At 60.6% G+C, this 26,683-nt stretch overlaps 2 protein-coding genes across 2 annotated transcripts in view; both read right to left on the reverse strand.

The window, feature by feature from the left end:
• Positions 1-2,807: 2,807 nt before the first annotated feature.
• MAFA (MAF bZIP transcription factor A) lies at positions 2,808-4,250 on the reverse strand. The gene has a single exon (XM_032848293.1). It carries the CDS (start codon positions 3,892-3,894, stop codon positions 2,845-2,847), a length of 1,050 nt encoding a protein of 349 aa, XP_032704184.1. The 5' UTR covers positions 3,895-4,250; the 3' UTR covers positions 2,808-2,844.
• Positions 4,251-10,081: 5,831 nt separating this feature from the next.
• The window catches only part of ZC3H3 (zinc finger CCCH-type containing 3), an 83,160-nt gene continuing 66,558 nt past the window's right edge, over positions 10,082-26,683 (reverse strand). The window contains exons 10-12 of the mRNA XM_032848299.1: positions 13,281-13,459; positions 12,243-12,640; positions 10,082-10,570 (exon numbers count right to left, since the gene is read on the reverse strand). Of these exons, the coding sequence (XP_032704190.1) occupies positions 10,539-10,570; positions 12,243-12,640; positions 13,281-13,459 (609 nt within the window). The 3' untranslated portion in view covers positions 10,082-10,538. The remainder of the gene's footprint in view (positions 10,571-12,242; positions 12,641-13,280; positions 13,460-26,683) is intronic.

Raw genomic sequence — 26,683 nt, forward strand, 5'->3', positions numbered from 1 at the left:
ACAGACAGAACCCCCTCCCCAGGGAGGCCGGCCCGCTGGGGGCTGTGCTGGGCGAGCAGAGGCTCCGGCGGCGGCGGGGCGGGTGGTGGGCGGCCAGGGGAGGGCCCCGCAGAGCCCTCGGACTGTGAGTTGGACCGTGAGCTGGGGGCCGGGGCTCAGCCGGTGCGCGCAGGAGAGCTCAGAAGCCAGAGGTGTTTTCCCCAAATGGGCTGTTTCCCCACGAAAAGATCTGCCTCTAAACACAAAAGTCCCCCCCCGCCCCCCCCCCCGCTCCCGCCCTGCAATGACTCCCAGCCTCCGGGCTCCTTCTCTCCCGGGCTAGAGAAGGGCAGGGTTCAGGTGGGGGAGGAAGGAAGGAAAAAGAGAGGGAGAGGGGAGGAAGCAGAGACGCTAGAACAGGACAGGGACACCAAGCCCGGCTGCGGAGAAGCCCACCACGGGCTGCGGGCCAGGGGTGGCCGTTGCGGGGACCCTCCTTCCGGGGCTCCAGAGCTCAACCCAGGCTCGGGCACGCAGGGCTCCAGGAGGCCTGGCGAGCCTGAGCGCAGCTCCCTGCCTGCCACTGGCTCCTCATAGGGCCAGCCGTGGGGCCCAGCGACCCTGGCTGGCCTCGGTCCTCGATGCACCCGGTGCCTGCGTTCTCCACCAGGAGGAAGATTCCCAGGTGGGTCTTCTGGTGGCAACAGTGAAAACTAAGGGGTCCTCGTCCAACGCTGGCCGGCAGACTCCGCCCATGCCCAAAAGGACACGGGCTTCCGTGGATCCTGAGTCCTGGGGTCCCCTTCCTGAGGCTGGCTGGGACCTGCTGAGCTGGCTGCCCCCCATCAAGCTGCTGGCCCCCCACCTGGTGCTTGAGCTCATCCCTGCCTCCCCCATTTCTACCTCTCTCAGCACCAGCATTTGTGCCCCCCAGATGTGCGGCCTCTTGCTCTCCCCGCCCCGGGGGCTCGAAATCTCAGCCCTGGGGTCCGGGAATTTTGCTGAAAGCCCCAGAGACCCCACAGTCTTGATACCAGTTCTATTCTAAAGCCAAAGGGGAGGCGGCCGCTGTCACCTCTTCTCTGGGTCAGGCGGGGACAGCAAGCCCAGCTCGGGCCGGCGCCCACAGAGACCGGCCGCCGTCCTAGCACCAAGGACGAGCCCTCACTGTCTCCAGATGGAAACCTGCCGGCGACCCGCGCAGCCCAGCTCAGTAAACGTGCATACAGCGGAGCTTCACCGTCCTCCGTCCCTTGGTGAAGAGGTGACAAGTCTCCTAAGTCCTGCAACTGCCGCGGACCCTTTAGGGTGAGAGACTTCTAGAGGTCCTGCTTCTCCCCGGCGACCCGCAGCCCGGCCTCCGCCCTTCAGAAGACAGAGGCCAGGCCACCCCTTGCGGTGTGGGGGGGGGACTGTGGGCTCAGAAGGCATGGGGACAAGTACCGACCACCGCCCCTTAGAGGGAGCCGGGGGCCACCACCCTGAGGCCTTCCTCCCCACCGGGCAACCAGGAGAAGGTGCCACCAGCTGGCCGCAGCCTTGTTTATAACTCTGGTCAGAGTCTCTCTGGTGGCCCAGGCGGGTCACCCAGAGCTAAGGCAGGGCCCTGGTCACGGGCCTCCTTTTCTTTTATCTGGGGAGAAACGGCAAAAATGAAAGCCACAGAAAAACCAACCAGGCTCCAGTGACTTTGGATCTAAACGGATTTATTTTGTGTGTGTGTTTTTTCCCCCTTTCCTCGGCTTCATAGCAAATGAAAAAATTATCCAACAAAACGCAACAACACAAGAAAACTTTCAACGACTTAGAGTGTCTCCCACTCAGAGCACTGGGCAGGAGCAGGCCTGGAAGGAGCACAGGACCCACTGGAGGCCAGAGGCCTGGCGGACCTGCAGGGACCCCCGGCTAGTGGCGGCTTCCTCCTCCCCACTGGCTAGTCCAAAGTGCCACTGGGCTTTTTTTCTTTTTTTTTTTTAAGATTGCACAAACAAAACGAAACACAATTTAAATTAAAATAAAAACACTTTCTTCAATTGCCCCCATGCCAGGAGGTTCAGTCTGAAACCTCCTCTTTAAAAAAAAAAAAATTTTTTTTTTCTAGAAATACTGTGCATTACTTTTCTTTTTTCTTCCACTTCTCTTGAAGGTTAAAATAAGATATATTTCCCCGGGACTCATAAATACGATCTAGTGCATAGAGAAATAGCAGGGGAGTCCGGGCCAGCCCCCACCCTCAGAGCGCGGCGACCCCCCAGCCCCATCCCCACCCCCCTCCCCCCGTGAGTACAGCAGGGCAGCAGGACTGAACACGGCATAGATAATATCCCTCGGCTTCAATCTCTAGGGGACGCCGGCGGCAGGGCGGGGGGCAGGCGGGCAGGCAGGGACCGGACCCCTCCGAGCGAGCGAGCGAGCGAGCGACACATGCTGGGACACGCGGACGTCCGAGGGTGGACCCCGGCCGGGAACGCGGGAACTTCCTCCGGGGTTTTCTTAACTAATCACCGAGCAAAAGAAACAAATTCTTCGAAAATAAAGTCGCTTTAAAAAGGAGTCGTAGAAACGGGCAAGGAACGGGAGGCCGCGAGAAGGCCGGCGCGCGGGGAGCGGCGGGCGGCGGCGTCGGGGCCGGGGAGCCGCGCGCCGCGGCCCGGCAGGCGGACGCCGGGGAGGAAGCCGGCTCCGGCCCCGCTTGGCCGGGAAGGCCCGCGCTCCGTGCGCGGAGGGGGCGCGGCCCCATCCCGGACCGCGAGCCGGGAGGGCGCGGGGCGCCCGGCGGGCAGGGGCCTCCAGTCCGGCGCCGGCGGCCCGCGCGGCCCGCGCCTCCGGCCGGTGGCGGCTGCAGCGCGCGCTCGGCCCGGGCGGTCACAGGAAGAAGTCGGGTGCGCCCTTGGCCCCGCCGGGCCCGGCCTGCGGCGGCGAGGACTCCCGCGGGAAGCCGGCCCCGCCCGCGCCCCCGGGGCCGCCCCGGCCCGCCAGCTTCTCGTATTTCTCCTTGTACAGGTCCCGCTCCTTGGCCAGGCGCCCCACCTCCAGCTTCAGCTGCTCCACCTGGCTCTGGAGCTGGCACTTCTCGCTCTCCAGAATGTGCCGCTGCTGCACGCGCTTGAAGCGGCACGACTGCGCGTAGCCGCGGTTTTTGAGCGTGCGCCGCTTCTGCTTCAGCCGGATGACCTCCTCCTTGCTGAAGCCGCGGAGCTGCCGGTTCAGCTCGCGCACCGACATGGACACCAGCTGGTCGTCGGAGAAGCGCTCCTCCAGGCGCACGTGGTGGCCCGCGCTGCCGCCGCCGCCGCCGTGGTGGCCCGCGCCCGCGTGGTGGTGGTGGTGGTGGTGGTGGGCGGCGTGGTGCGCGCCGTGGTGGTGGCCGGCGCCCATGTCGTCCGCGCCGCCGCCGCCCCCGAAGCCCTGGCCCCGGAAAGCCTCGTAGGCCGCGGCGGCCGCCGGGTGGTGCGCGCCGTGGTGCCCGGCGTGGTGGCCGCTGCCGATGAGCGCCTCCACCGCGTCCTCGGGCGTCAGGTTGAGCGCCTCGGGGTTCAGGTGGTGCTGGTAGCCGCTCATCCAGTACAGATCCTCCAGCGCCGGCTTCCCCGAGGCGCCCCCGACGGCGCCCGGGCCCCCGCCCGTCGGCCCCGCGGTGGCCCCGGCCTGCGCCGCGCCGCTGCCGCCCCCCGCGCCGCCGCCGCCGCCGGTGCCCGGGCTGGGCGCGCAGAAGCTGGGCGAGGAGGGAACGGAGGAGCAGGGCGTGCTGAGCGGCGTCGAGGACAGCGAGCCGGGCGGCAGGCGGTGGCAGAAGCGCTCGGCCTCGGGCGGCTCCTTCTTCACCTCGAACTTCATCAGGTCGAAGTCGTTGACGTACTCGATGGCCAGCGGGCTGCTGGGCAGTTCGGCGCCCATCGCCAGCTCCGCGGCCATCGCCCGGGGGCCCCGGCCCCGCTGTCGCGCCCGGCTGCGCCTCGACGGGAGGCGGCGGCGGCGGGCGGGGGGGAGCCGCGGGCCTCTCCCCCCCTTCACTCCCCACCCGCGGCGGGTCTCGGCGGGGGCGGCGCCCAGAAGCGCAGGGAAAAGTTTCGCGCTGCCAACTTGGGGGCGACCGCGGGGGACGCCGCCGCTCGGGCTTCTCCGGCGGCCCGGGCCGCACCCCGGGGGGCGCAGGCCGGCCCCGCTCCCTGTCCCCGCGTCGGCGGCCAGGCGGGTGGCCGGGCGGGTGGCAGGGAGGCCGCCGCCTCGGGCCGCTCGCGCTCCCCGCGCTCCGCCCGCGTCCGGCCGGCCCCGCCTCCACGCCCGGGCGCCGCGCCGCGCGCTCCCCTTTATAGAGCAGGGCGCTCGGGCCCGCCTTCCTGGGAGGGGCGCGAGCCCTCAGGCCAATCGGAGCCCCAGACCCGCCGCCCTCATTTGCCTATCCCCATGGCAACCCGGAGCCCAGCTGTCAATCTCCTGCGGGGAACAGCTGTGGGAAGGGGTGATGACCCGCAGCCCGCGAGAGGAGGGGGCAGGGCCCTCTGGTGGCCGCCGCGGGGGACTGCACGCACAGAGGGCGCGGGGCCGAGGGGTGCGGAGAAGGCGCCGCGCAGGGGGCACGGAGCCCCGCCTGAGGCCCCCAGGGCTCCGCGTCCGCGACGGGGAGGCCGGGGAGTCTCGGGGAGCCGACGGGGCCCCTCGGTGCCTCGCTGTCCCCGCCGCCCCGCGCGCCGTGACCCCGCAGCCCCGCGAGCGTGACGGCGCCGGGACCTTCCGGCCTGCGGACACCGGGGCCACCGCGCGGCTCGGGCGGGCGCGGCTCGGGGAGTGCCGGTTATTTTTAGCCGCGCGGTCCGGGCGGGTTCAGGAATTTAGTCAACAAAGTTGCTGGCACTCGGTCGGCGGCTGCACCGCGGGGCGCAGGTGGGGGGGACGCGGGCCGGCGGCGGGGGGGGCCGGGCGGGGTGGACACTGGGCGCGCACGGCTGTGCAGCGGGGCGCGCTCGCGGAGCAGGGGACACGACCCCTCCGGGGTGGGCGGAGCCGGGAGGCGCCGCGCCTCGCGTCTGCATCACGGGAGTGCTTGGGGCCCCGCCGGATTTTCCATCCTGCTGTTCTAGGACTTCGGGTAACAAATTCAATCTTATATATAACCATCCGTGCATGGAAAGAAAATTCTGGAAGAACCTGGGCAGGAAGTCACTAGGGCAGTTTGTTTTTGTCTTGTTCTGGGCATAAATGCCGTTATTAGAACAAAAATTCATACAAGTGGGACCAAAACCTCACTTCCTAAGATGTCATGGGGTGGCCCAGCCTGCACTGTCGCCTTCCAGGGCTGTGCTGGGCAGGCAGGGTCAGGGCCACCACCAGGACCCTCCTGCCCTTGCCGGGACAGCTCAGCCAGAGGCAGAAGCAAGGCCCTGGCCACGCTTGGGCTCCAGGCTACGTGGGTTGCCAGTTGCCCTGCAGGGTTTGACCCCCACGCAGCGTTCAGACGGAGGTCACACTCAGCCACCACCAAGTCTAGCTCAAGTGGGGACAGGTTCCCCTACATCCGGCCCCCAGATGTGCTGTTCGAAGATGCTGGGCCCTGCCCTCCATCACACGCTCACTGGGCACACAGCACTTTGTCCCCGCACCCACGCCTTCATTCACTGCCCGGGGAAGGGGCTGCCTGGGGAAAGCAGGGCACTTGTGTCCCCGACCGGCTCAGACACTGGCCTTGGAGTCAGACTAGCCAGCAGGCTTGCCTCAGCTCTCGGCCGCTTGGGAGTCTCAGAAGCAGGAGCCCCCAGGGGAGGCCCCCAACCCCTCAGCTTCTTGCTGGGATTTGGGGGCACAGCAAGGCAAGCGTTATTGAGTGACAGTCTGAAGTTCCCAGAGAGGGAGGGACCTGAGAGGGCTGCCCCCCTTGCTGCCCTCCCTGTCGGGTCCCCATCGCCCCTGCAGCCTCCGCCAGCTCTCCTCCTGCCAGTCGTGGTCGGGCCGGTGGGAAAGGGCACCAGGGTCGCTGCCCGCGGGTTCTTGAGCCCAGGGAAGGTGCTGGCCTTTCTGGGCTCCTTCCTGCTCAGCCAGGGCTGGGGAGCAGAGGCCGTGGGGCCTGGGGCTCACCCTCCTATTGGCCGCAGGAAAAGCGGACGGGCGTGCCGTGGGCCCTCACAGCCAGAGCAGCGCTGTCCCCTCGGCCCCCTCGACAGCCCATCTGTGCCCAGAAGACGAGCATCCTGGTTCCGAGCTGCCCCAGAAAGTGCGCGTTGCCACGCCACACCTGCTTGCCGGTCCTCTCTTGACCCAGCAGGAGTCTGCGGGGCCCACCCCCTGGCTCGCCATTACATGCGCCCCACAAATCTTTAGAGTTCCTGGTGCACGGCCTTGGTATCCTCTGGGAAGGTGGCCCAGAGACAGACCTGTGGTGGGAAGCGAGCCGGTGGCAGTGGGAGGACGGAACGTGGCTTCTCATTCCGCACCTGGGGTCCGTGCTGGGTGGGTGTGTCCCAGGCTGAGCCCCACAGCTGGGATTTCCTGGAGACAGGGGCAGTGGGGCAGGGGGTGGCCGGAGCCAGTGGGAGTGTCTTGGGGCCCTGGCCGAGCTGGGTCTGGGTACAGCCTGCACACGGTCGCTCCCGTGGGCTCCCCGGGCTGCCCTGCAGCACATGGCTAGGCCCGAGAGCAGCAGGGGGCGGGTGCCTGGCATTTTTGAGGGGCCCTCGCCAGCCGAGGCGTGGCGGCCTGCCCACGGCCATAGCCCAGGTGCAGGAACATGACACGGTTCTGGCATCTATGCGGGGCTGGCAGAGCGCGAGTGCGTTGAGGGCAGAAATAAGCCACGTGGTAACCCACCGGCCGGCCACGCAGCATGTCGGCACTCCTGTCGGGACAGACTGCCCTGAGTCCAGCGACTTAACCCACGCGGGCTCCGTCCCGGCGTCTGTGGCCTGCAGGCTCGATGGCCGGTCAGCCCCCTGCGCAGGTCTCGCAGGCGGTAAAGCAGCTCGCAGCTCCCCGGCTGCAGGCCTGGCCCTTTCCGAGTCGGAGGCATCCCGGCCCCAGCTGCCTGGTGGCTGGCGGTCCCCTCCTGACCCCGAAGCTGCCCCCCCAGGCTGCAGGACAGCCTCTGGAGGCTTCCATCTGCGGGATACAGTCGGCCAGGTTCTGGGCCTGGAAGGGGTCCCAGGTCGTGGCTATCTCAGTGGGAGCCCGGGGAGGTGAGAGGACGGCAGGGGGTGTTGGGAGGAGCTGGCTGCAGGGTGTGGGGCCTCCCCCGCAGGCCCACGGGGGAGCACGGGCAGGAGCCACCAGCGCCACGCTTGTCCTAGGCCAAGGGCACTGCCTGGGGCTCGGGACCCACGATGCTAACTACGGCTCTGGTAGGGAGTGTGGTGCTGCACTGGGTCTGGACAGGTCACTGTTGTCCAGTCCCCGCTGCTCAGGGGTCCCATCTCCCACCACACCCCCTTTCTGGGCTCAGTGACAGCAGGGCCCAGTGCCCTCCCTGCTTAGAATGAGGCAGCCACTGTGTGCCAGGCACACTCTGGGGGGTGCCCACGACAGGGGGCAGGTACTTCCTTGGGGAACGGCCTCAGGCCGGGAAGCCCATCCCACCAGGGACACTCCCCCAGTCCCAGGTGAGGCCAGGCCCACCCCGCCCCAGTCCACGCCTCCCCCTTGATGCTCTCACGTCAGGTGCCTGCCTTCACCCTGACTGAGGGCACCCCGGCTTACAGCTTAGACGGGGACAACGGCTCTAAGGTCTCCAACGCCCACGTGTCTGGGGCCCAGCCCCTCCCCTCCAGCTCAAAGGGTCAGCAGAGGGTCTCCCCTCTGCTGCGGGGTCTGAGCTGGGTCACCAGCCCTGCCGTTCTGCTGGCTGCCTGACCCTAGGCCTCAGCTGGACAGCTGTCCCTGCCCCGGCCACAGCAGGCAGCGGGCCAGCCAGCGCAAGGGGGCCCCGGCCCGGCTGCCACCTCACATGGGGCTCCCCGCCCTCGTGTGGCCCATCTCAGAGTCTCCACGACCTGCCACACCAGGGCAGTCCATGGACAGGCATGGACCTGTGGCCAGAGACATAGGATCCAGGAGAGGGGACGGCCCCTCCCTGGTCTGAGGGACCCGTGCTGTGCCCTCTGCGAAGGCCACACGCTCTGCCTGGAGCCCAGTCAGCCTCAGCCGGCAGCTTGATCTGTCTGGGTTGGTGCGAGGGGACCAGCACCTTCATCCCTGAGGGTCTCTGCTGGCCTGCGCCTGACACGGGAAGCCCAGAGTGCCCCCCCACCCCACCCTGGGCTGCCCAGGAGCCCGGACTCTGACCAGGCAGAACCCAGGCCGACAAGGTCCCCAGATGGGTCGCAGGGAGTGTGGGGGAGCTGGGCCCCCCCCAGAACAGGGCAGCCACTGGCCCGGCCTCTCCTGCTTCCCAGAGTGCCAGCCCTTCCCGAGCCTTCCATGCTGGCCACGGTGGTCAGACCTGCTGCTTCCGGGTGCTGGGCTTCCCGTGGGGCCTGCGCCTGCCGCATGGCTTGGAGCAGTCAGGAGACTGGGCTGAGCGTGGTGCTGGGAGGGGCAGGCCCCCGGGGGCTGTCCCGCACGCAGTGACCCAGCTGTCCAGCCGACCGTGGGGCGCCCACCCACCATGCACACAGCTGTCCACTCTGCAGCCCGGGCTGCGCGTCCCCGTCCACCGTGAAGGGAAGAGCAGGAAGGCCGGGAGGAGGTGAGGGTCTGAAGGGGCCGCAGCTCGGATCAGGCGGGACCAATAACCACATCTCCAGCCATCTGTCCGTCTGTCCAGGCAGAGGAGGGAGAACTGATCCCCAGCCCTGTGCGGGGGTCACGGTGGAAATGGCGAGGACGCCCCGGGGGAGGAGGGGCAGGAGATGGGCCCGCGGCCTGGACTCCTGGCCCAGAGACTGGCGGCTGTGGGGTCCCCCACTGTCGGTGCCCCACCCAGACCCCGCAGCCCCTGCCCCGCTCCCCCGAGGGCCCAGCCCACAGCGGGGACCCCACTGCTCACTGAGGGGGAGTCCCTTTCCTTCCAGCCGGGGCTGACTCCGGACCCACCACGCCGCCAAATCAGTGGCAGTGGCCTCGAGCACACGTCTCCGGCCTCTGGGGACGTCCGCCGGGGGTCCCAGGTGGGGGCGGGGGCAGCAGCAACCACAGCTGACTGTGAACTCCTGTTCCGCCTCACTGGTCACCGGCTGCCACAGATGCTGGCCTGGCCCCTTGCCGTGAACCAGCCCCGTCCTTGCCACCTCTGGAGCTGGACAGGGATGGCCCCCATCAGTCAGGGAGCAGTGGGGCACAGGACCTGTCCCCGCTCCCCGTCACAGTTTCGGGGGGGCTGGAGTGTCTGCCCGTCCGATGTGGCCTGGGCCCAGGAGGGCTCTGCTCTGGCCAGTGGGCCCCTCAGGGGTGCGGTGTGGGCGGACGCCTGCACTCTCCCCATTGTGCTGGCCCCTGCAAGCCAGGGCTCCAAGGGACAGAAAGAGGAGGGCCGACACGCAGCAGACCTGACTGCAGGCTGACACGTGGGGCTGGCAGCCAGGCGAGGAGGAAGGCGTGGGGACACACTCAGGTGTGGAGTGACCGGGGTGAGAGGGGAAATCCCCAGATTGTCCCTGTGCCCCTCCAATCCCTGGCCCTGGCCTCCCAGGGTCCCTGTCAGCCCAGACCCTGTCCTGGGCCCCTCAGCGGAGGCTACAACCCTCTGCCAGGCCTCCCCGGGTCCGTCCAGCAATGTGGATTCCGCCCGTTTCCCTCCGTCCCTTTCCCAGCCCCTCGCCCGAGACACCCAGAGGAGGGGTTGGGGACGGAACCTCAGCTTGGGGGCCCCGCTCCGCCCATCGGGTCCGATGTGCTCCTTGGCACCCCCCACCCCAGGCCTCTCACTACAAGGCACGTGCGCTTGGCCATGGTGGGGAGGCCGTCCCCAAACCTCTGAGCCATTTCCGGGAGGCAGGGAGGAGGGCCAGTGTTCCTGCCCAGAGACCCTGTAGCCGCCATGATGTGCAGCCAGCCCTTCCTCTCCCGCGGGGCACCCCATTCTTCTCTTGGGGTCTGTGGGCAGCGTGTGCCCCCCAACCCCTGTGAGCTGGTGCAGACGGGGCTGGACAGCGGCGCGACGGCACTCAGAACAGCCAAGCAGACACAGGGCAGAACCTTTATTGCTGAACATAAAACACCCACCAGGGAGCCCCGCAGGAGTCCTGGGGGTAGTGGGGGGGAGGGGGGAGTTGCATGGCACAGCTGCTCTCACACCCACAGTGGGCACAGGCCTGGCGGGGAGCCCTGCCTGGCACCCCTCCGGGCTGGAGGTTGGGGCGCATCCTGGGTGCTAGGCTGAGGGCGCGGGGTGGGGGTGGGAGGAAGGTGGGTGTGCAGAGGGGCTGGCTGGGCAGAGCCCGGCCCAAGGACGAGGCGAGGCCCTGGGCACACACGGTCACGGAAGGCTGAGAGCCGGGTGGGCAGAGCAACAACCCCGGAGATCCCGGGGGGGACTCGGTGGCAGGCGGCCCCTCCTCTGGGGCAGGGGCAGGCAGAGCCTCCTTCCTCTCCAGGAACAAGGGGCTGAGGTAGGCACGGGCTGGCCCCCGGGGCCCTCACAGACGGGGTTTGATGTGCAGAATTTTCCCTGTTCCGAGAAGGGAAAAGGTAAGGTGCCAGGAACCACCCCCGCCGCCCCCACCGACCCCTGCCAGGGAGGAGCGTCTCTCCTGCTTCTGGGTCAGGATGCGGGAAACTCCATCCAGCACCCCGCTGCCTGCCCCGGCGTCCGGGGAGCCCCAGCAAGCCGCTGGTGGGGCTATAAATGCCAGGTGCGAGCCGTCTGCACGCCGGCCCCATGACGCGCCACACTCACACCTGCAACGGGCCTGCGGGAAGCACATGTGGCGGCTCCGGGGCCTGCCAGCAGCAGGGCAGGGGAGGGGCGGAGGGACCTGGGGCCCTGCGCACAGGGATAGGGCCTGGGGGCAGGGAGGGCTTCCCACAGAGGAGCAGGGGGCCTGAGGACAGAAAGCCACCTCCAAGGGGGGGGGTTCCTGCCCGGCACAGCCCACGCTCACTGGGACTCCACGCCTCTCCTCGGCTAGGAATGCTCCAGGCCACCTCTCAGGCTGCCATCCCCACAGACCACAGGTGACTCCGCGTGGCTGCCCTGGGGCACGGCATCCTCTATGTTCCCTGTGAGCCGGCCTCGCTTCCTGGGCCACCCACGGTGGGACCGAGGGCTCCAGTCACCTGTTTGGCCAATCCAGAGCCCAGAGGCCAGCGGGCCAGGGCTCCAGGCCGGCACACTTCACCAGCCTCTGCCTGCTGGCCACGGCCCCTACTGGGGCGCTGCCTGGGGATGTGCAGCCCAGCCTGCTGCCCCAGAGCCCTCCCAGACCCATCTCCTCCAGCACCTGCAGCTCCCAGCCCCGGCCCGGTCGGAGGGGGCCGAGTAGGAGTCAAAGACCGCCAAAGGCCTCGGAGGCCAGTGGGGATCTCCTCGGCCCGTCCTGGGCCTGGCCCACCCTGCCGGCCTCCATGGACGCTGGGCTTGGCTGCCTTGGGGTGTGGGGGGGGAGGGGGCCACCTGCGGCCTCCCCACTGCAGGGGGGCTGCCTGAGGGGGAGGGGGCAGAAGTAGCTGGTGCCCTGGTGCCAGGCCAGCAGGCAGAGGGCCCGACCGCAGCTTCATGCCCTGAAGGGGGGCTGCGCACAGGCGCCGGGTCTGGGCCCCTTGGAGGCAGGCGTTTGAGCGAGCTCAGCGGAGCCGTTCGAGAAGGCTGCGGCAAGCATCTTCCATTAACGTTACGACCGTGAAATATGACAATAAGATGATAGCCGTATGGTCGCAAATTTGCAGCCCGCCGAGCTGCGTGGGGTTTATCGTCACTCAAACGCGCGGAGAGCTGTAAAATGTTTACAGAAAGGGTCGTTTGCAGTCATAAAATCCTCTTTTCTCTCCTAAACAAGGCTGAGTGGAGCCATTTACCAAGCCCCAAATGTCCACTGGGGGAGAGGGAACATCTGTTCTCTCCAGGAGCGCGCGGTAGTCTTCCAGAACAAATTAACAGAAATGGGTGCTTTCTAATTAAATCAGCCCTCGGCTGGGGTGGTCCGCGCGGCAGCCGCCGCTGTGCTCATACCTTGGCCGGCTCTGGCCCCGTGGGCGGGAGGTGTGCACCTGCCACCCGTGCTGGGCGCTCACAAACCATCCAGGCCCCACCTGGGAATTCTGCCTTGGTGGGTCTGAGGTGGGCACTGGAAAAAGAGCCCCTGGCTGTGCCATACTGGGCCCCGAGAGGCCAAGCTGCCTACCTGAGTCCTTGGTTGGGGGGCTCCTGGGGGTCCGGGCCCTGGGCTGGCCTCCTGGGCTCGGCGAGGACTGCAGGGAGATGAAGGAAGGCAGCTTGGAGAGGCTGCCGGAGCCCGTCGTCGCCGAGGCAGCCTCCTCCTGGAGAGACAGCTCCTCCTGGTCCAAGGACAGGGAGGGGGAGGAGGAGGAGGAGGGAGAGGGGGAGGAGGGGGAGGGGATGGGAGAGGAGGAGGAGAGGGGGGAGGAGGGAGAGGGAGAGGAGGGAGGCTTTGACGACAGGGGAGAGCCCGAGGCTGCAGCTAACACCCGTGGGGAGGAGGGAGGGGAGGCCGAGCCAGCAGCCACGGAGGCAGGGGAGCTGGGCGTCTGTCTGGTGGGGCGCTGGGCAGCCGAGGCCTTCCTGCGGGAAAGGAAGGGAAGCAGAAGCATGAGGGTGGGTGGCTGCTCAGCAGGCTGGGGTCCAGAGGGCACTAGCCGACCAGCTGTGCAGCACCTGTCCCAGCAGCCACGGGGCATCGCCATCCAGGTCTGAGGCCAGACCTCGGTCACTAAGGACAGGCTGGTGACGACATGGGACCTCTGGCATGAGGCAGCTGAGGCGAGCCTGGCCGGTAAGCCCTGGCTCCACACGGACCCTGTCCTCTCGCGCCAGAGCGCCTGCTCCCAGGACAGGTGAGCACGACGTGGGGTCCCAGCTGTGAGCATCACCCAGGATCCTCCCTTTCCTGGGGCATGGGAGTGGGGTAGCCAGAGACCCCACCTTCCTCCGTGGGGCAGGGAGTGGGTAGTCCCACAAAGGCCGGTCTGGGCCAGGGATGTCCTCAGCTCTGTCCACCCTGGGGATGTGGGCTGGGGGGCCTCTGGAGGTGACATGATACTCAACCTTGAACTGAGGTTTCTTTTTGGGTCTGAAACTGTAAGAGCTGGGAAGAGGCACAGAGGCTCCCCACCAGGGTCCTGAGCATCTCCAAGAGCAGGGAGGGACTGCTTCCAGCCCACCCCTGGGGCTTCCACATGCACCCCCCCACTGTCCCTGTCACCTGGGTCCGTGGCTGGAGGAGGCCCTGCTCCTGGGGGGCACGCTGCTGGGCTCCGGGGTGGGGGTGGGCCGCCGGCCGAGGCGCTTCTGGCTGCGGTGCAGCAGCTGGCACTGGGCGCCCCGGGGGCAGAGGCCCCTGCGCGAGAAGTCAGGGCACAGCAACGTGTGCTTCTTCTTGCACTGTGGGGGAGACGCGCAGCTGGGGGAGCCCGGCAAGACCCCTGTGCCGTGTGGGCTGGCCCTGTCCGCTCGGCCCCCAGCCCAGGGCAGCCTGCACTCCCTCCCATCCACGCCCCCTGAGCCATCAGAAGGGTGAGGGCCAGCACTGCCCAGCTGGGCCCTGGGCCTGGATGGAAGGCAGGGACCACGGGTGGCCTGGGCGGGGGGGATCTCCCGGCTGGGATGGGGATTCCTGGGACACGAATCCCTCCTCCGGGCTGCAGATGGGGCTGTGTGGGGGGGGCCTCCACGCCCAGGGGACCTTACCGCATGGGGTTTAGGCTTCAAGCCCAGGGGTACCCAGGTCGGCCGAGGCCAGCACACACCCGATCCACCACACCTGTCATGGTGGCTAATTATACCCAGTTTGGGGTGCGCCGTCCAGCAGGTGCTAGGGGCAACACGAGGCCTCAGCTCCGCCCACGGCCCATAGGGAGCCACGAAGCTCTGCCCATGGCCCGCCTTGCCTTGGCCCACCCGCCTCCGGGGGCGGGAGCTGGAGGGAGTGATGTGCTCGGCTCTCCATCCACCCCTGCAGCCGGCTCAGTAGGCATGACCGGGAGAGCCGGACGGCAGCCACTGCCCCTCGTGCTGGCCAGGTGACGGGAGAGACACAGTCCCGGACAAGAAACCCTGCACGGTCCCTGCCAGTCCCACCCAGAGCAGAGCTGAGAACCAGCTTGGATGCTGGAGCAGTTGCAGCACCTACCCTGGCCCGGGGGACTGTGCGCCGGCCGAACCACAGGGAAACGTGCCAACAGCCTCGAAGCCACTTCCTGCCGGAAGCCAGTCCCCAGAGCCCCGGCCTCGGCCCTGCTCCCAGCACCCAGCACAAGAGCCTGGCAGAGGAGGACCCCGCAGAGCGCATGCCCATCCCTGGAGCGGAATCTGGGCACCGGTCCCATTCTTAGCCTCACACCTGTCCCCAGCTGCCACCAACAGACCAGAAGCCCCTCACACTGGTGCCTGGGGGCTGGCGTGCAGATGGGAGCCGGCCGGAACTGGCAGGGCCATCTGCATGGGCAGCAGGAGCCCTGAACGCCCACGGCAAACCCCCACCAGCCCGTCCGGGACGGGGGCGGACCCCCCCCGCCCTGAGAAGGCTCATGCTTGTCGCCTGCTCCTTCCCCGTGCCCTCCAGTCCGCACGGAAGCCCCTGAGCTGCCCAAAGAGCAGCAGAGCCTGGGGGACAGGGCCTGCCGGGGAAGGAGGGCAGTTTGTGGGGTGGAGGGCCAGGGAGGGTCTCCACATGGAGAGGGCCTGGTTCCAGACCGGAGAAGCCAGCTCCCCGGATGCCGAGTGAACGCAGAGAGGGGGCTGCTGGGGGCCAGGGCCTGTGCCGCCTGGGCAGTAGCCACACGCGGTGGTGGCAACACGGGTCCACCGCATCAGAGGAGGCCGGGCACGGCAGAAGGAAGAATAGAAGACCACGGCCGTGTCTCCGCCCTGACTGTAGGCGGAAGCACGTGGCAGGTTTGCTCAAGTCTTTCCACCTCTCGTGGCTGTGCTCTCGCAAGGCCCCTAGGACACTCGGAACCTCACACGCGGCTCACATCTGGCGGACCTCCTGGGCTGTGCTCGTCGGGGCTATAAGCCTCCTGCCCAGAACAAGCACACAGCCGGGGTCGGACGTAAGGAGCGCTTTCGAATCACCCAAGAGCTGTGGAGAGCCCGACGATGCTGGACGCTACCCAGAAGCTTCCCGGACACAACCCGAGTCTCCCACTCCAAGGGCCCCACATCTTCCGGCAGACCCGGCCCCCGAGGAAAGAGCAAAGCCAGACCACCAAATGGAAGCCCCAGAAAGCCCCCACATCCCTGGAAATGAGCAAAGACACTGCTAACTAATTCCCAGGTCAAACAAGACACGCAGGGGGCAGTCCTCGGTGGGGCGGGGGGGGGGCCTCAGTGGCTTAAAGCCTCTGCCTTCGGCTCAGGTCATGATCCCAGGGTCCTGGGATCAAGCCCCACATCCGGCTCTCTGCTCAGGAGGGAGCCTGCCTCCCCCCCTCTCTGCCTGCCTCTCTGCCTGCTTGCGATCCCTGTCAAATAAATACATAAATAAAATCTTAAAAAAGAAAAGAAACAAACGAAATAACAAAACAGCAAGAACCAAGAGGGCGCGGAGCTGGTTCTTTGAAGATGCTGGTAACTGAGCTGGCGAAGAGGAATCCGGAAAGAAAGAGGCGCCCGCCGGCATTAGTGGGGCCAACCGCGCCCGCCGTGACTGTCGGCACAAAGAGAAGCGCCCGCAGCACTCAGCCAACCAGCGCGAAGACACAAACGGAACGCCGTCAAGAAGGAAAACAAAACCCGAGCGAGCCTTTCTCTGACGGGACATGCACGTGCCTCACTGGCCGACACACAGCGCACGCCCCGTGTCCTGGGTCCCGCCGAGCGGCCGGCTGTGATCAGCCTTGCAGGGCGCAGCCAGGGCGGAGAGGACGCTGCTCCACTCCGCCTGGGCTGGGGCAACCCCGAGGGCACGAACAGTGAGACGAACCGTGCGGAAGAACAAGGTGAAAGAAGTTACTTTCTTACTAGGAATCACGGTGCAGCTCAAGGAACCTGGCGGGCACGGAACCGGCTCAAGGACACACAGAGCGGAGCCGAGAGCCCCGAGACACAGCCACGTCCGCGAGCCCACAGGAAACGGGCTCCCAACCAAGGTGATCGGGCAAGATGCAGCTGGACCCCGACCTCACACCGCACACTGGGAGCAACGGAGACAGGCCCACGTGTGAAAGGCCCTCCAGACTTTCGGAAAGTGGCAGGAGTTTTCATACAAGACAGAGGGACAAGCTGTAAGGAAAGATGGATAAGATCATTTACGTTAACATCAAGAACTTCTGTTCTTCAAAGTAACACAAGGAAGAGGGAAAAAACAAAACACAAGATATTTGCCATTTACGTGACTTCAGAAGACTAATGTGCGGACTACTTTACGTTTCCGTATTTTTATGTTCATGTTTATACTTTATAAATTCCCTGTGAATCAGCAAGAGAAAACCAACCCAACAGAACTGTCCCCTCTCTCACCTACAGATACCAACAAAACCCGAGGTATTTTTCAGAAGGAAAGACCCAAAAGATCAAAACACAGGGACTGCATTTGGCCTCATTAAGTCCGGTAGAGGGGAATTAAAAAATACAGTGAAGTAACTTTTTGTCCTTCAATTGTTCAAAGAGAAAAAAAGGTAGATTGTCACCAAGTGCTGGCAAGAAAACAGGTGTGCAAGTGTGAACGGACAAAAGCCACCTGGAAACCGGCCCCAGACTCCATGGCAGCAGACCGCCACCCCCCTGACCGGTGGCCCACACCCTGCTACAGACACGGGCCAACACCCTGATCCCCACAGGCTGTCGGCGGAGCCCAAGACGCCGGCCTGCCCTCCAGGAAGCACCTTCCAGAGAAGTGAGGCCCTGAGAGGCCAGGACCTACCTGCCGACCCGTGCTCGCGCCCACAGTCCCTGGGGCTCCAGGGTCCCCACTGGCTGCCTGCTGCAGGCCAGCCAGGCTGCCGGGACTCAGATGGGCCGTCTGACTCCACACCACTGCCCTCTTCCCCGGCCAGGAGCCCAAGTGTCCCATCTGGCTCACGCACAGCAGCCCCCGATGTGGGTGCCACGCAGGGGCCCTGGCATTCCCAGTCCTCCCGGGTCTCGCCAGCTCATGTCCATCCTCAGACGGCCCAACAGCAGGCTCCATCGCCACCTGTCCCTCCTATGGGCCAGGGCCCACTCCTACTGCAAAGCTGGCGGGGTGGTTCATCAGTGTCCCCTGTCCCCAGAGACCCACCCACTTCCTTCCCCCCCCCCCACATCAAAGCTATCCCTTCCCCACCTTGGTGACAGTCCCATCTCCCCCACCCCCCATCCTTCCTCTGACTGTGCCCCACCACTCTCCCTCTGGGGGTCGGAACAACGCCCAGAAATGTCCATCTTCGTCCACTCCTGCAGTCATCTGGGCCAAGGCCTCCTTCAGTCACTCACTCCAAAATGGCAGCCAAATCCTTGGGCCACCCAGAACGGAAAGTGGAGATTAGAGGCAAACCGGACGGAATGCAGACAGAGCCTGGAGTCAGGCTGGCAGGAACACACCCATGGCACTCTTCCGGCTTCGATGCTTAGCCGGTGCTTAGCCGGCTGCTGGTGGGGGCCTTTCTCGGCAGGGGCTGGGGGAGGGGTGTGGGGGTTCTGCACTCGCTTTGCAACTTTTCAGTGAAGCCACAGTTACTACAAACAGCAAGTTTGTTAAACGCCATAAACGATGAGCACTGTCCGTGCTGGGCTCTGTGGAGTGAGCAGGCCCCCAGAGGAGGCAGTGAAGCAGGGGGCACTGGGCCCCACACAGGTGATGACCACAATTAGTGTCCATCGGGGACCTCCGCGCCAGTGTGGCAGGGGGTCCCCAGGACTTCCTTCTGCTGAAGAAGCAACCTGAAGTGTCCACAGGTGCAGATAAGAGGCAGCCCAGCCAGACACCCTAAAACACTGTGACCCCACCCAGGCCAGCAAAGACTACATGGGGAGACCTGGCCCCTGCTGCCCCTTCCTGCCTTGCTGGGTTGGTGCTAGAGGAGGCCCTGAAGACACAGAAATGCGGGGCCCCTTCCTCTCCCAGTCAGGGGAGCCCCCAGTGGGAAGTGGCCTGGTGGGAAGTAAGTACCACCCAGCCAGGAGGAGTAGGAAAACCCTTCCTCAGGGGTCTGCGGAGGCCACGTGGGGACCTGGATCTCCACTTGACAGGGGCAAGACCCCACCTTCACTCCCCTTGCACCTGTGTGTCACACAAACACCAGCCGAAACAGAAGGTTTGAATAAGATGCAGACCCTCATAATAATACAAATTGTCCAAGTTTCAATAAAAAGTGACTCATCATACCAGGAAAAGGTATGGCTCTCACACTGAATGCAATTCCAGACAAGCAGCACCTGGCAGCAAGAGGCAGCAGAGGCGTGGGAGTTCTCGGACAAAGATTTTAAAGGAGCACCATAAATGTGTTTATTTTATTTTATTTTATTTATTTTTAGGTAATTTTATTTTTAAGTAATCTCTACCCCCACCATGGGGCTCCAACTCACAACCCCAAGATCTGGAGTTTCACGCTCTACCAACTAAGCTCGCTGGGTGCCCCCATAAATGTGTTCCAACAAGCAATTAAAAACATGCTGGAAACAATGAAAACATAGAAAGTCTCAACCAAGAAAAAGAAAATATAAGATAGGACCAAATGGAAATTTTAGAACTGAAAAGTACAACTGAGCTACACTCCGCGTATGGGCTCGACAGCAGGAGGGAGGCCCCGAGGAAGGCCTCCGTGCGCCAGAAGACGTAACAACAGACCTTAACCAATATGACTGCTGGGAGAGAAAGCAGAGTCTCTGACATGGAGAGCCCTTCAAGGGCTGCGGACTGAGAGGAGAAAGAACATGAGACTTATGGCTGAAAATGTCCCCAACTTGACAAAAAACACAAGCCTACAGATTCAAGAAGTTGAGGGAACCCAAACAGTAAAAAGCAGAGAAATCCACCAAAAACTGCACCACAGTCAATCTTGTAAAAGCTACAGACAGCCGGAGAGGACACTTTCCCTGTGCGGGGAGAGTTCAGATGCCAGTGGGTTTCTCTTGATGCACCACTGAGGCCAAAGGAGGGGGTACAATGTGTGCAAGTGCTGAAAGGGAAGAACTATGAGCTCAGAAGCCTGTGTTCAGCAAAGAAATATCCTGCAAGAATGTGGGGAAATCCAGACATTCTCACATGAAGGAAAACCACGAGAATTTGTCACCAGCAGACCTGCCCTAAAAAGTGGCTCTAGTAAGTTCTCTAAACAGAAAGGAAACAATACGAGACAAAGCCTTGGAACAACAGAAAGGCAGACCGAGGTGACAAAACATGGGTAAACATACCAGACTTTCCTTGAGTCTCCTAAATTATGTTTAATTATTGATGCAAAAAACTGTCAGTGTCTGTTGCGGTTTTAAATGTCTGTGGAAGACATACGTAAGGCAGGTGCCGGTGGAGAAGGGCATAGGGACACAAAGGAGGGGAAGGTTTCTACACTTCACCTGAACTGGTAAATGAGAACACCAGTGGCAAGTTATGGGTGTACAACACAATGCTTAGTACAACCACTAAAAAAGCTATAAAAAGATATACACACACTTGGGGTGCCTGGGTGGTTCAGTGGGTTAAGCCCCTGCCTTTGGCTCAGGTCATGATCTCAGGGTCCTGGGATCGAGCCCTGTGTTGGGCTCTCTGCTCAGCGGGGAGCCTGCTTCCCCCTCTCTGCCTGCCTCTCTGTCTAATTGTGATCTCTCTCTGTCAAATAAATAAATAAAATCTTTAAAAAAAAGGAAAGATACACACACTCAATAGCACAGATAAATGAAAATTCTAAAATTGTTCCAGTAATGCATAAAAAGAAATGAAAAACAGAAAGAACTAACAAAACACAGAAACTGACAGAAGTCAAATTACAGGCTTAAGCCTTAATACAGCAATAATTACATTAGATGTAAATGACCTATATACATCAATTAAAAGACAAAGGTTGACAAAGTAAATTTTAAAACATGACCCAACTATATGCTATCCACAAGAAAGGTATTTCAAATATAATGCGATAGGTAACCTGAGAGCAAAAAGGATGGAAGTTATGTCAAGCCAACACTGATAAAACGCGAGCAGAAGTGGGCACTTTAATACCACACAAAGTGGACCTCAGAATAAAGAAAATTACAGACAGAGAGGTACATTTTATAATGATGGAGGGATCAATCCATCAAGAAGACCTAGCAATCCTAAATTAACATGCACAAAATAAGAGATCTGTGAAATACATGAAGTAAAAACTGATTAATAGGAACGGAGGAAGAAACAAATCCGTAATTACAGGTGGTAACCAATGCCCCCTCACAACAACTGATCCAACAACTAAACAGAAAATTGGCAAGTAAGCAGAAGAACCAAGAAATGTCTTTAACCAGCAAAACCTAATCAACATTTATAAAACACTCCACTTTACTCAATAGTGGAGGATATATTCTTTTCAAGTGCGCACACAGAACGTATAACAAGCATATCCTGGACCATAAAACAAAGACCAAGAAACTTAAGGAATTAAAATCATACGAAGTATATTCCTCACCATCACAGACTCCAACCAGAAATCAGTGACAGAAAGACAACAAGAAAGTCTCCGAAGATTTGGAGATCAAATAAAAGTCTGTGGATCAAAGAGAAAATCTCAAGGGAGGGTGGGGGGTGGTCAACAAGCAAACAACCAGAACTAAATGAAAATATATCTCAAAATTTGTAGGACCCAGCTAACTAAATTCATACAAAAGGGGAAATTTTTCATATCAATAGTCTAAACTCCTACCTCAAGACCCTATGGGGGAAAAAGAGCGAAATAAACCCAAAGCAACAAAAAGAAACAGTAATGATATGAGCAGAAATCAATAAAACAAAAAAGAAAAAAAAAACCAATAAGAGAAAAAAATCAATGAAACAAAGAGCTGGTCCTTTAAAAAGATCAATAATATGGACAAACCTCTAGCAAAACAAACAAAGAAAAAAGATAAAAGTCACAAAGTTTTATCAGGAACGAAACAGAGGTCATGACAGAGCCTGCGGCTGTCCGGAGGATAATTAGGGCACACTTCCAACAACTCTACACGTATAATTTTGACAACTTAGATGAGATGGACCAATTCCTACCAAAACTGACTCAAGAAGAAAAAGAAACTCTGGACTAGCACTCTGTATCGTAAGGAGACTGAATCAGTAATCAGACTGACCAATAAACAGAAGCCCAAGACCAGAGGGCTTCGCTAGTGAATTCTACTAAACACATAGGGAAGAATGAACACCAATTCTCAAATTCTTCCCCAAAACTGCAGCGCAAGGAATCCTTCCTCGCTCCAATCAGCCGAACACCATGTGAGGCTAGCCTTACCCTGACACCAGAACCAGACAAAGACACTACAAGAAAAGACACCAGAGGTCAATATCCATCACAAATACAGATGCAAAAATCATCCACAAAATACCAGAAGACTGAATTCAGCCACGGCATTTATTCTTCGGATGCAAGGGTATTCAACATCCAAGTATCAACCAACACGACTGTGATTCAAGGTGGTCAGCAGGACGGGCTGGCACCTTAAGAGATGGAAAGGAGACGAAAACCACACAATCATCTCAACTGATGCAAAAGAGATTGGACAAAATTCAACACCTTCTGTAATAAAAACACCCAGTAAACTAGGACTAGAAGGGGACATTCTCGACAGGATAAAAATCATGTGAGAAGCCCACAGCGAACATCACACTCAACGGTGAATGACTGACAGCTTCTCCTAAGACAAAGAACAGGACAAGGATGCCCCCTTTTGCCACTTTGATCCAACACAGTACTAGAAATTCTAGTCAGAGCAATTAGGCTCCATAATTATGTAAAAGGTATAAAAAATCTTAGTTGAAGGGGTGCCTGGGGGGCTCAGTCATTAAGCATCTGCCTTCAGCTCAGGTCATGATCCCAGGGTCCTGGGATCGAGCCCCGCATTGGGCTCCCTGCTCAGCGGGGAGTCTGCTTCTCTCTCTCCCTCTGCAGCTCCCCCTGCTTGTGCTGCCTCTCTCGCTATGTCTCTCTCTGTCAAATAAATAAATAAAATCTTTAAAAAAATAATAATAATTATTATTTAAATGATATATAAAATCCAAGTTTAAAAGGAAGAAAATTATCTGTTAGTAGATAACATGATCTTATATATTAAAAAACCCTAAAGAACCCACAAAAAGAATTGCTAGAGCTAAAATATGCAGTCAGCAAAATTCCAGAATATAAAATCAACACACATACAGACAAAATCAACATATTATTACACACTTTGGAAGAACAATAAAAAAAGGAAATTAAAAAAAATCCCATTTACAATGACATTAAAAAACTATAAGATACTCAGGAATAAATTTAGCCAAGGAGGCAAAAGACTTACACACGAAAAACTACAAAACACGGCTTAAAGAAATTAATGAAGATCTAAAGGAATGGAAAGACATCCCATGTTCATGGACTGGAAGACTTCCTACTACCAAGACCCCGATATCACCTGAAGGACCGGGACCTACAGACTCAGTGCAATCCCTACCAAAATTTCAAAGGTCCCCCCCCCTTTTGTTAAAAAGAATCCTAAAATGCATATGGAGTCTCCAATGACCTTGAATAGTCACAATAATCTTTGAAAAGAAAAATAAAATTGAGGGATTTATAGTTCCTGATTTCAAAACTTATTAAGGAGCTATAGTAATCAAAATACTTAAGGACAGACGTAGAGACCAGTGGAACAGGATGCAGCACCCAGAAACGAACACCCCATCTGTGCTGGACGGACTTTCCACAAAGGGGCCGTGGCCGTTCAGTGGGAGAAGGACAGCCTGCTTAGCTCGCAGTGCTGGGCAAACTGCCCACATGCGGGAGACGGGCGCTGGGCCCTCATCTTATACCACATACGAAAACTGACTCAAAATGGGCCAAAGACCTAAACTTAGGAACTGAAACTATTAAAGTCTTATATAAGAAAACACAGGGAAAAGCTTTGCTAACATTGGGTTGGACAAGTATTTCTTGGATATAACAGCCAAAGTACATGCAAAAAAAAAAAAAACAAAAACCCCACCAGAAAAATTGTACTTAATCCATGAAAAGCTCTCATGCATCAAAGTACACTGTCGAGAGAGTAAAAAGACAGACGGGGAGGAAAGAGTCCTACATCCTCTTCCAACAAGGGCTTAATTTCTAGAACATATAAGGAAGGGGCACCTGGGGGGCTCAGTCAGTGAAGCCTCTGCCTTTGGTTCAGGTCAAGATCTCAGGGTCCTGGGATCGAGCCCTGTGTCAGTCTCCCTGCACGGCGCGAAGCCTGCTTCTCCCTCTGCCTGCCTCTCCCCTGCTTGTGCGCACACGCTCTCTCTCTCAAATAAATAAACCTTTAAAAAAGAAAAGGAAATGGCAAATTTTGCATTATACTTATTTTACCACAATTAAGAAATTTAACAATATAATATACCAAAAGTCACCCTATATACACTTAAACAGGTGAATGGTATGCTATGCGAATTTTATCTTAACAAAACTGTTTTTTTGTTTTCTTTTAAAGATTTTATTTATTTATTTTTTATTTATTTATTTAAAAAAAAATTTTTTTTTTAAAGATTTTATTTATTTATTTGACAGACAGAGATCACAAGTAGGCAGAGAGGCAGGCAGAGAGAGAGGAGGAAGCAGGCTCCCTGGTGAGCAGAGAGCCGGATGCGGGGCTCGATCCCAGGACCCTGGGATCATGACCTGAGCCGAAGGCAGAGGCTTTAACCCACCGAGCCACCCAGGCGTCCCCAAAGATTTTATTTTTTAAAAAAAGATTTCTTTGAGAGAGAGCGCGCGCAGGGGGAGGGGTAGAGGGAGAGAGAAACTCAAGCAGACGCCCCACTGAGCGCAGCGCTTGACATGGGGGCTCGATCTCACAACCCTGAGATCCTGACCTGAGCCAAAACCAAGAGTCTGGCGCTCAAGCGACCCCGCACACGCAGAGGCGCCCCCTTGGTAAAACCGGTACAACAGAGATAAAGCTCGTGGGCACACACCGTGTTCCACACCAACACCGTCAGCTGTCAGGGGACGCAAAGGGAAGCTACAGCCAGACTGCCTTGCGCCACCAGGGGGCTGAGGTCAGCAGGACAGACCTAGGTGCTGGTGAGCACGTGACACCAGGACAGCCTCAATCGCCCCCGGTGGCACAGCTCGGTGGCGCGGCCTCATGAGAAAGCAGGCAGGGAGGCCTGCAGCCCCCTTCCCTGGCACCCGGCAACCCCACTCCCAGGCACCCATCCGAGGCAGATGAGCGCCTGTGCTCACGAGGACTCACACAGAAACGTCCACGCAGCCCCGCCCCGGGGACAACCCAGACGTCCACCCACCAACGGATGGACACAACGTGGCCTCTGCACACGACGGAGCACCACTCGCCATGCACAGGGGCACAGGCCTAACCTTGACCACAACATGGTGACCCCCAAAACCAGGCTAGAGGAGAGGAGGCAGGCAGCAGAGGCTGTGTGTCGCGGGACTTCTGCTGTGAGACGTCCTGAAGAGACCAGTGTACGGGGACGGCACGTGAGCCGGCACTGCTGGCGGGGTGGGCACAGGTGGGACCGGCCACAAAGGGACTGGAGGCGTGTCTGGGGTGACAGACGTGTTCTAGAGCCGGATGCCGGGGGTCGCTGCACAACTGCCCCCCGGGGCGGTGAACCAGACACCAAGGAGCAGTGCCCCCATAAAGCCGGGCTCCCTAACACGGGCCCCCGAAGCAGAGAGGGAAGGCGCAGTCTCATGCACAGTCTGGGGCAGGGCGCCCGCCCCATGGAGGACGCCCACGTGGGGTCCGACTTCACCCCACAGCCAACTCAACAACAGCTAACACCTGCCCCAGCCTGCTGCAAAGGCGACAAAGGACACCTTCCTCACCACCATCCCCACTGCGGCACGGACTCCCATCAGCCTAATTTTACGAACAAGAAGCAGAGGCCTGGAGAGGTCAGGTAGCGAGTATGGGGTGGGACAGGGTTGGGCTCGGGTCTGAGCCCCTGCCCCGGGCCCTCTTCTTGGGCCCGCTGCACTGAGGAGAACCGGGCCGGTCCGGGAACAGGACCGCAGGGTGAAGATGGATGGACTCTGCCCCCCAAACACAGGAAGGATTTCAGCCGCAGGAAAGGCACCACTGGCAAGGCCAACAGGTGATGGAAACTTGGCCTGTGACCTTGAAGCCAAAGGGTGATGCCTAGAGGACATGAGACCTCGTGTGAAGCAGGACAAGGTAAGGGACAGGAAGGGCCGTGGAGCAGTGGACTGCCGGGAGCCTCACCAGCGAGCGGAGCAGCCAGCACAGGCCCTGTGCCGCCATGCGGGGGCCGGGGAGCGGGGAGGCCAGCAGCGGCCACGCAGGGAGAGCGCTGGGCTGCAGCAGGGCTGGTGGCCGGGCGCCTGGCTTCGATCCGGAGGCAGCCGTGGACCCCGCACGCACATAGGCATCGCCCAGCCCCGCTCGCTGGAGGCCGGCAGCATCGGGTGGGGCTGGAGCGCTCCGATTGCCCGCGGCCAACACGGAGGGCCGCGGGGACATGCGGCAGGAGCCCGGGGCCACAGCCACGCACATGCCTCAACGGGGAGAAACGGGTGCCGTGAAAGAGAAGGGGGCAGGCGAGAATTGTGGGGGGCTGTGAAAACTAGCATGGGGTGAGCATGGGGGCCTCCGGAGTCCCCCAGGGCCGCCCTCAAACACACACTAGCCAGAGAGGAGACAGTCAGAGCGCAGGCACCCTGGCGGACATCCCGTCGAGGGAGCACGGGGAGCACGTCCCTTGCTGGGACGGTGGTGTCCGAGCGTCAGCCCCCCAAGGTGGCGGACGTCCATGGAAGGACAGCCGTCCTTGCCCACGGGTCCTGAGTGGCTGAGGGATGGAGCGGAGACTGGCCGGGGCCCAGGGGCACGGGGGGCCGGAGCAGCAGGTCCTGCAGCAGGGACGGGGCCCCCACAGAGGGAGAGGAACGGAGATTTCATCCAGGCCTGAATCACGCACAGGAAAAGGGAGCGCGTCTCTTTAACAAGCCGTGGCCTTACGAAGCAAGGCTAACGATTTCACTTGATTCAGTGGAATATTATAAACTCTCTGGGGCCCGTTTGAGGACTTGTACATCAGGCACAAGGCGACGACTCAGCACTTTTTATATTATTTAGAGAATAAAATTAACCCTCACCGGCCCAGGCTGCTGCGTCCCCTCCCGCCGGATCCGGCCTGCTCAGCGCTTTCCCATATATAATTACACGCCGCCATCCATCATGCCGCGGCCACGCAGCGCCAACACGCCGAAAGGGACGCAGTAAGCACTTCCACTAACAGAAGCAGAACTTAAATGCCACTTTGATATTTCCATTTACATTGGGATATCTTACAATGATCACGCACAGCCTCTGTGGGGGGTCCCACCGCCCCCACCCCCACCCTGGCCAGGGCTCTGGGCATCCTTCAAGGTGACCCGGGGGCTCCAGGTCGGGTCCCCAGGTCTGCAGAGCCTGGCCTGGCCCAGCCCCTGGCCTTGTGGCAGGAGGGAGAGGGTGCGG

Source organism: Lontra canadensis, unplaced genomic scaffold (assembly GCF_010015895.1).
Source record: "Lontra canadensis isolate GAN:19392208 unplaced genomic scaffold, GSC_riverotter_1.0 scaffold201, whole genome shotgun sequence".
NCBI lineage: Eukaryota > Metazoa > Chordata > Mammalia > Carnivora > Mustelidae > Lontra > Lontra canadensis.

What these genes read in the sequence shown, in the direction of transcription:
- MAFA (XM_032848293.1), bottom strand. Translation starts at nt 3,894, where the DNA reads ATGGCCGCGGAGCTGGCGATGGGCGCCGAACTGCCCAGCAGCCCGCTG.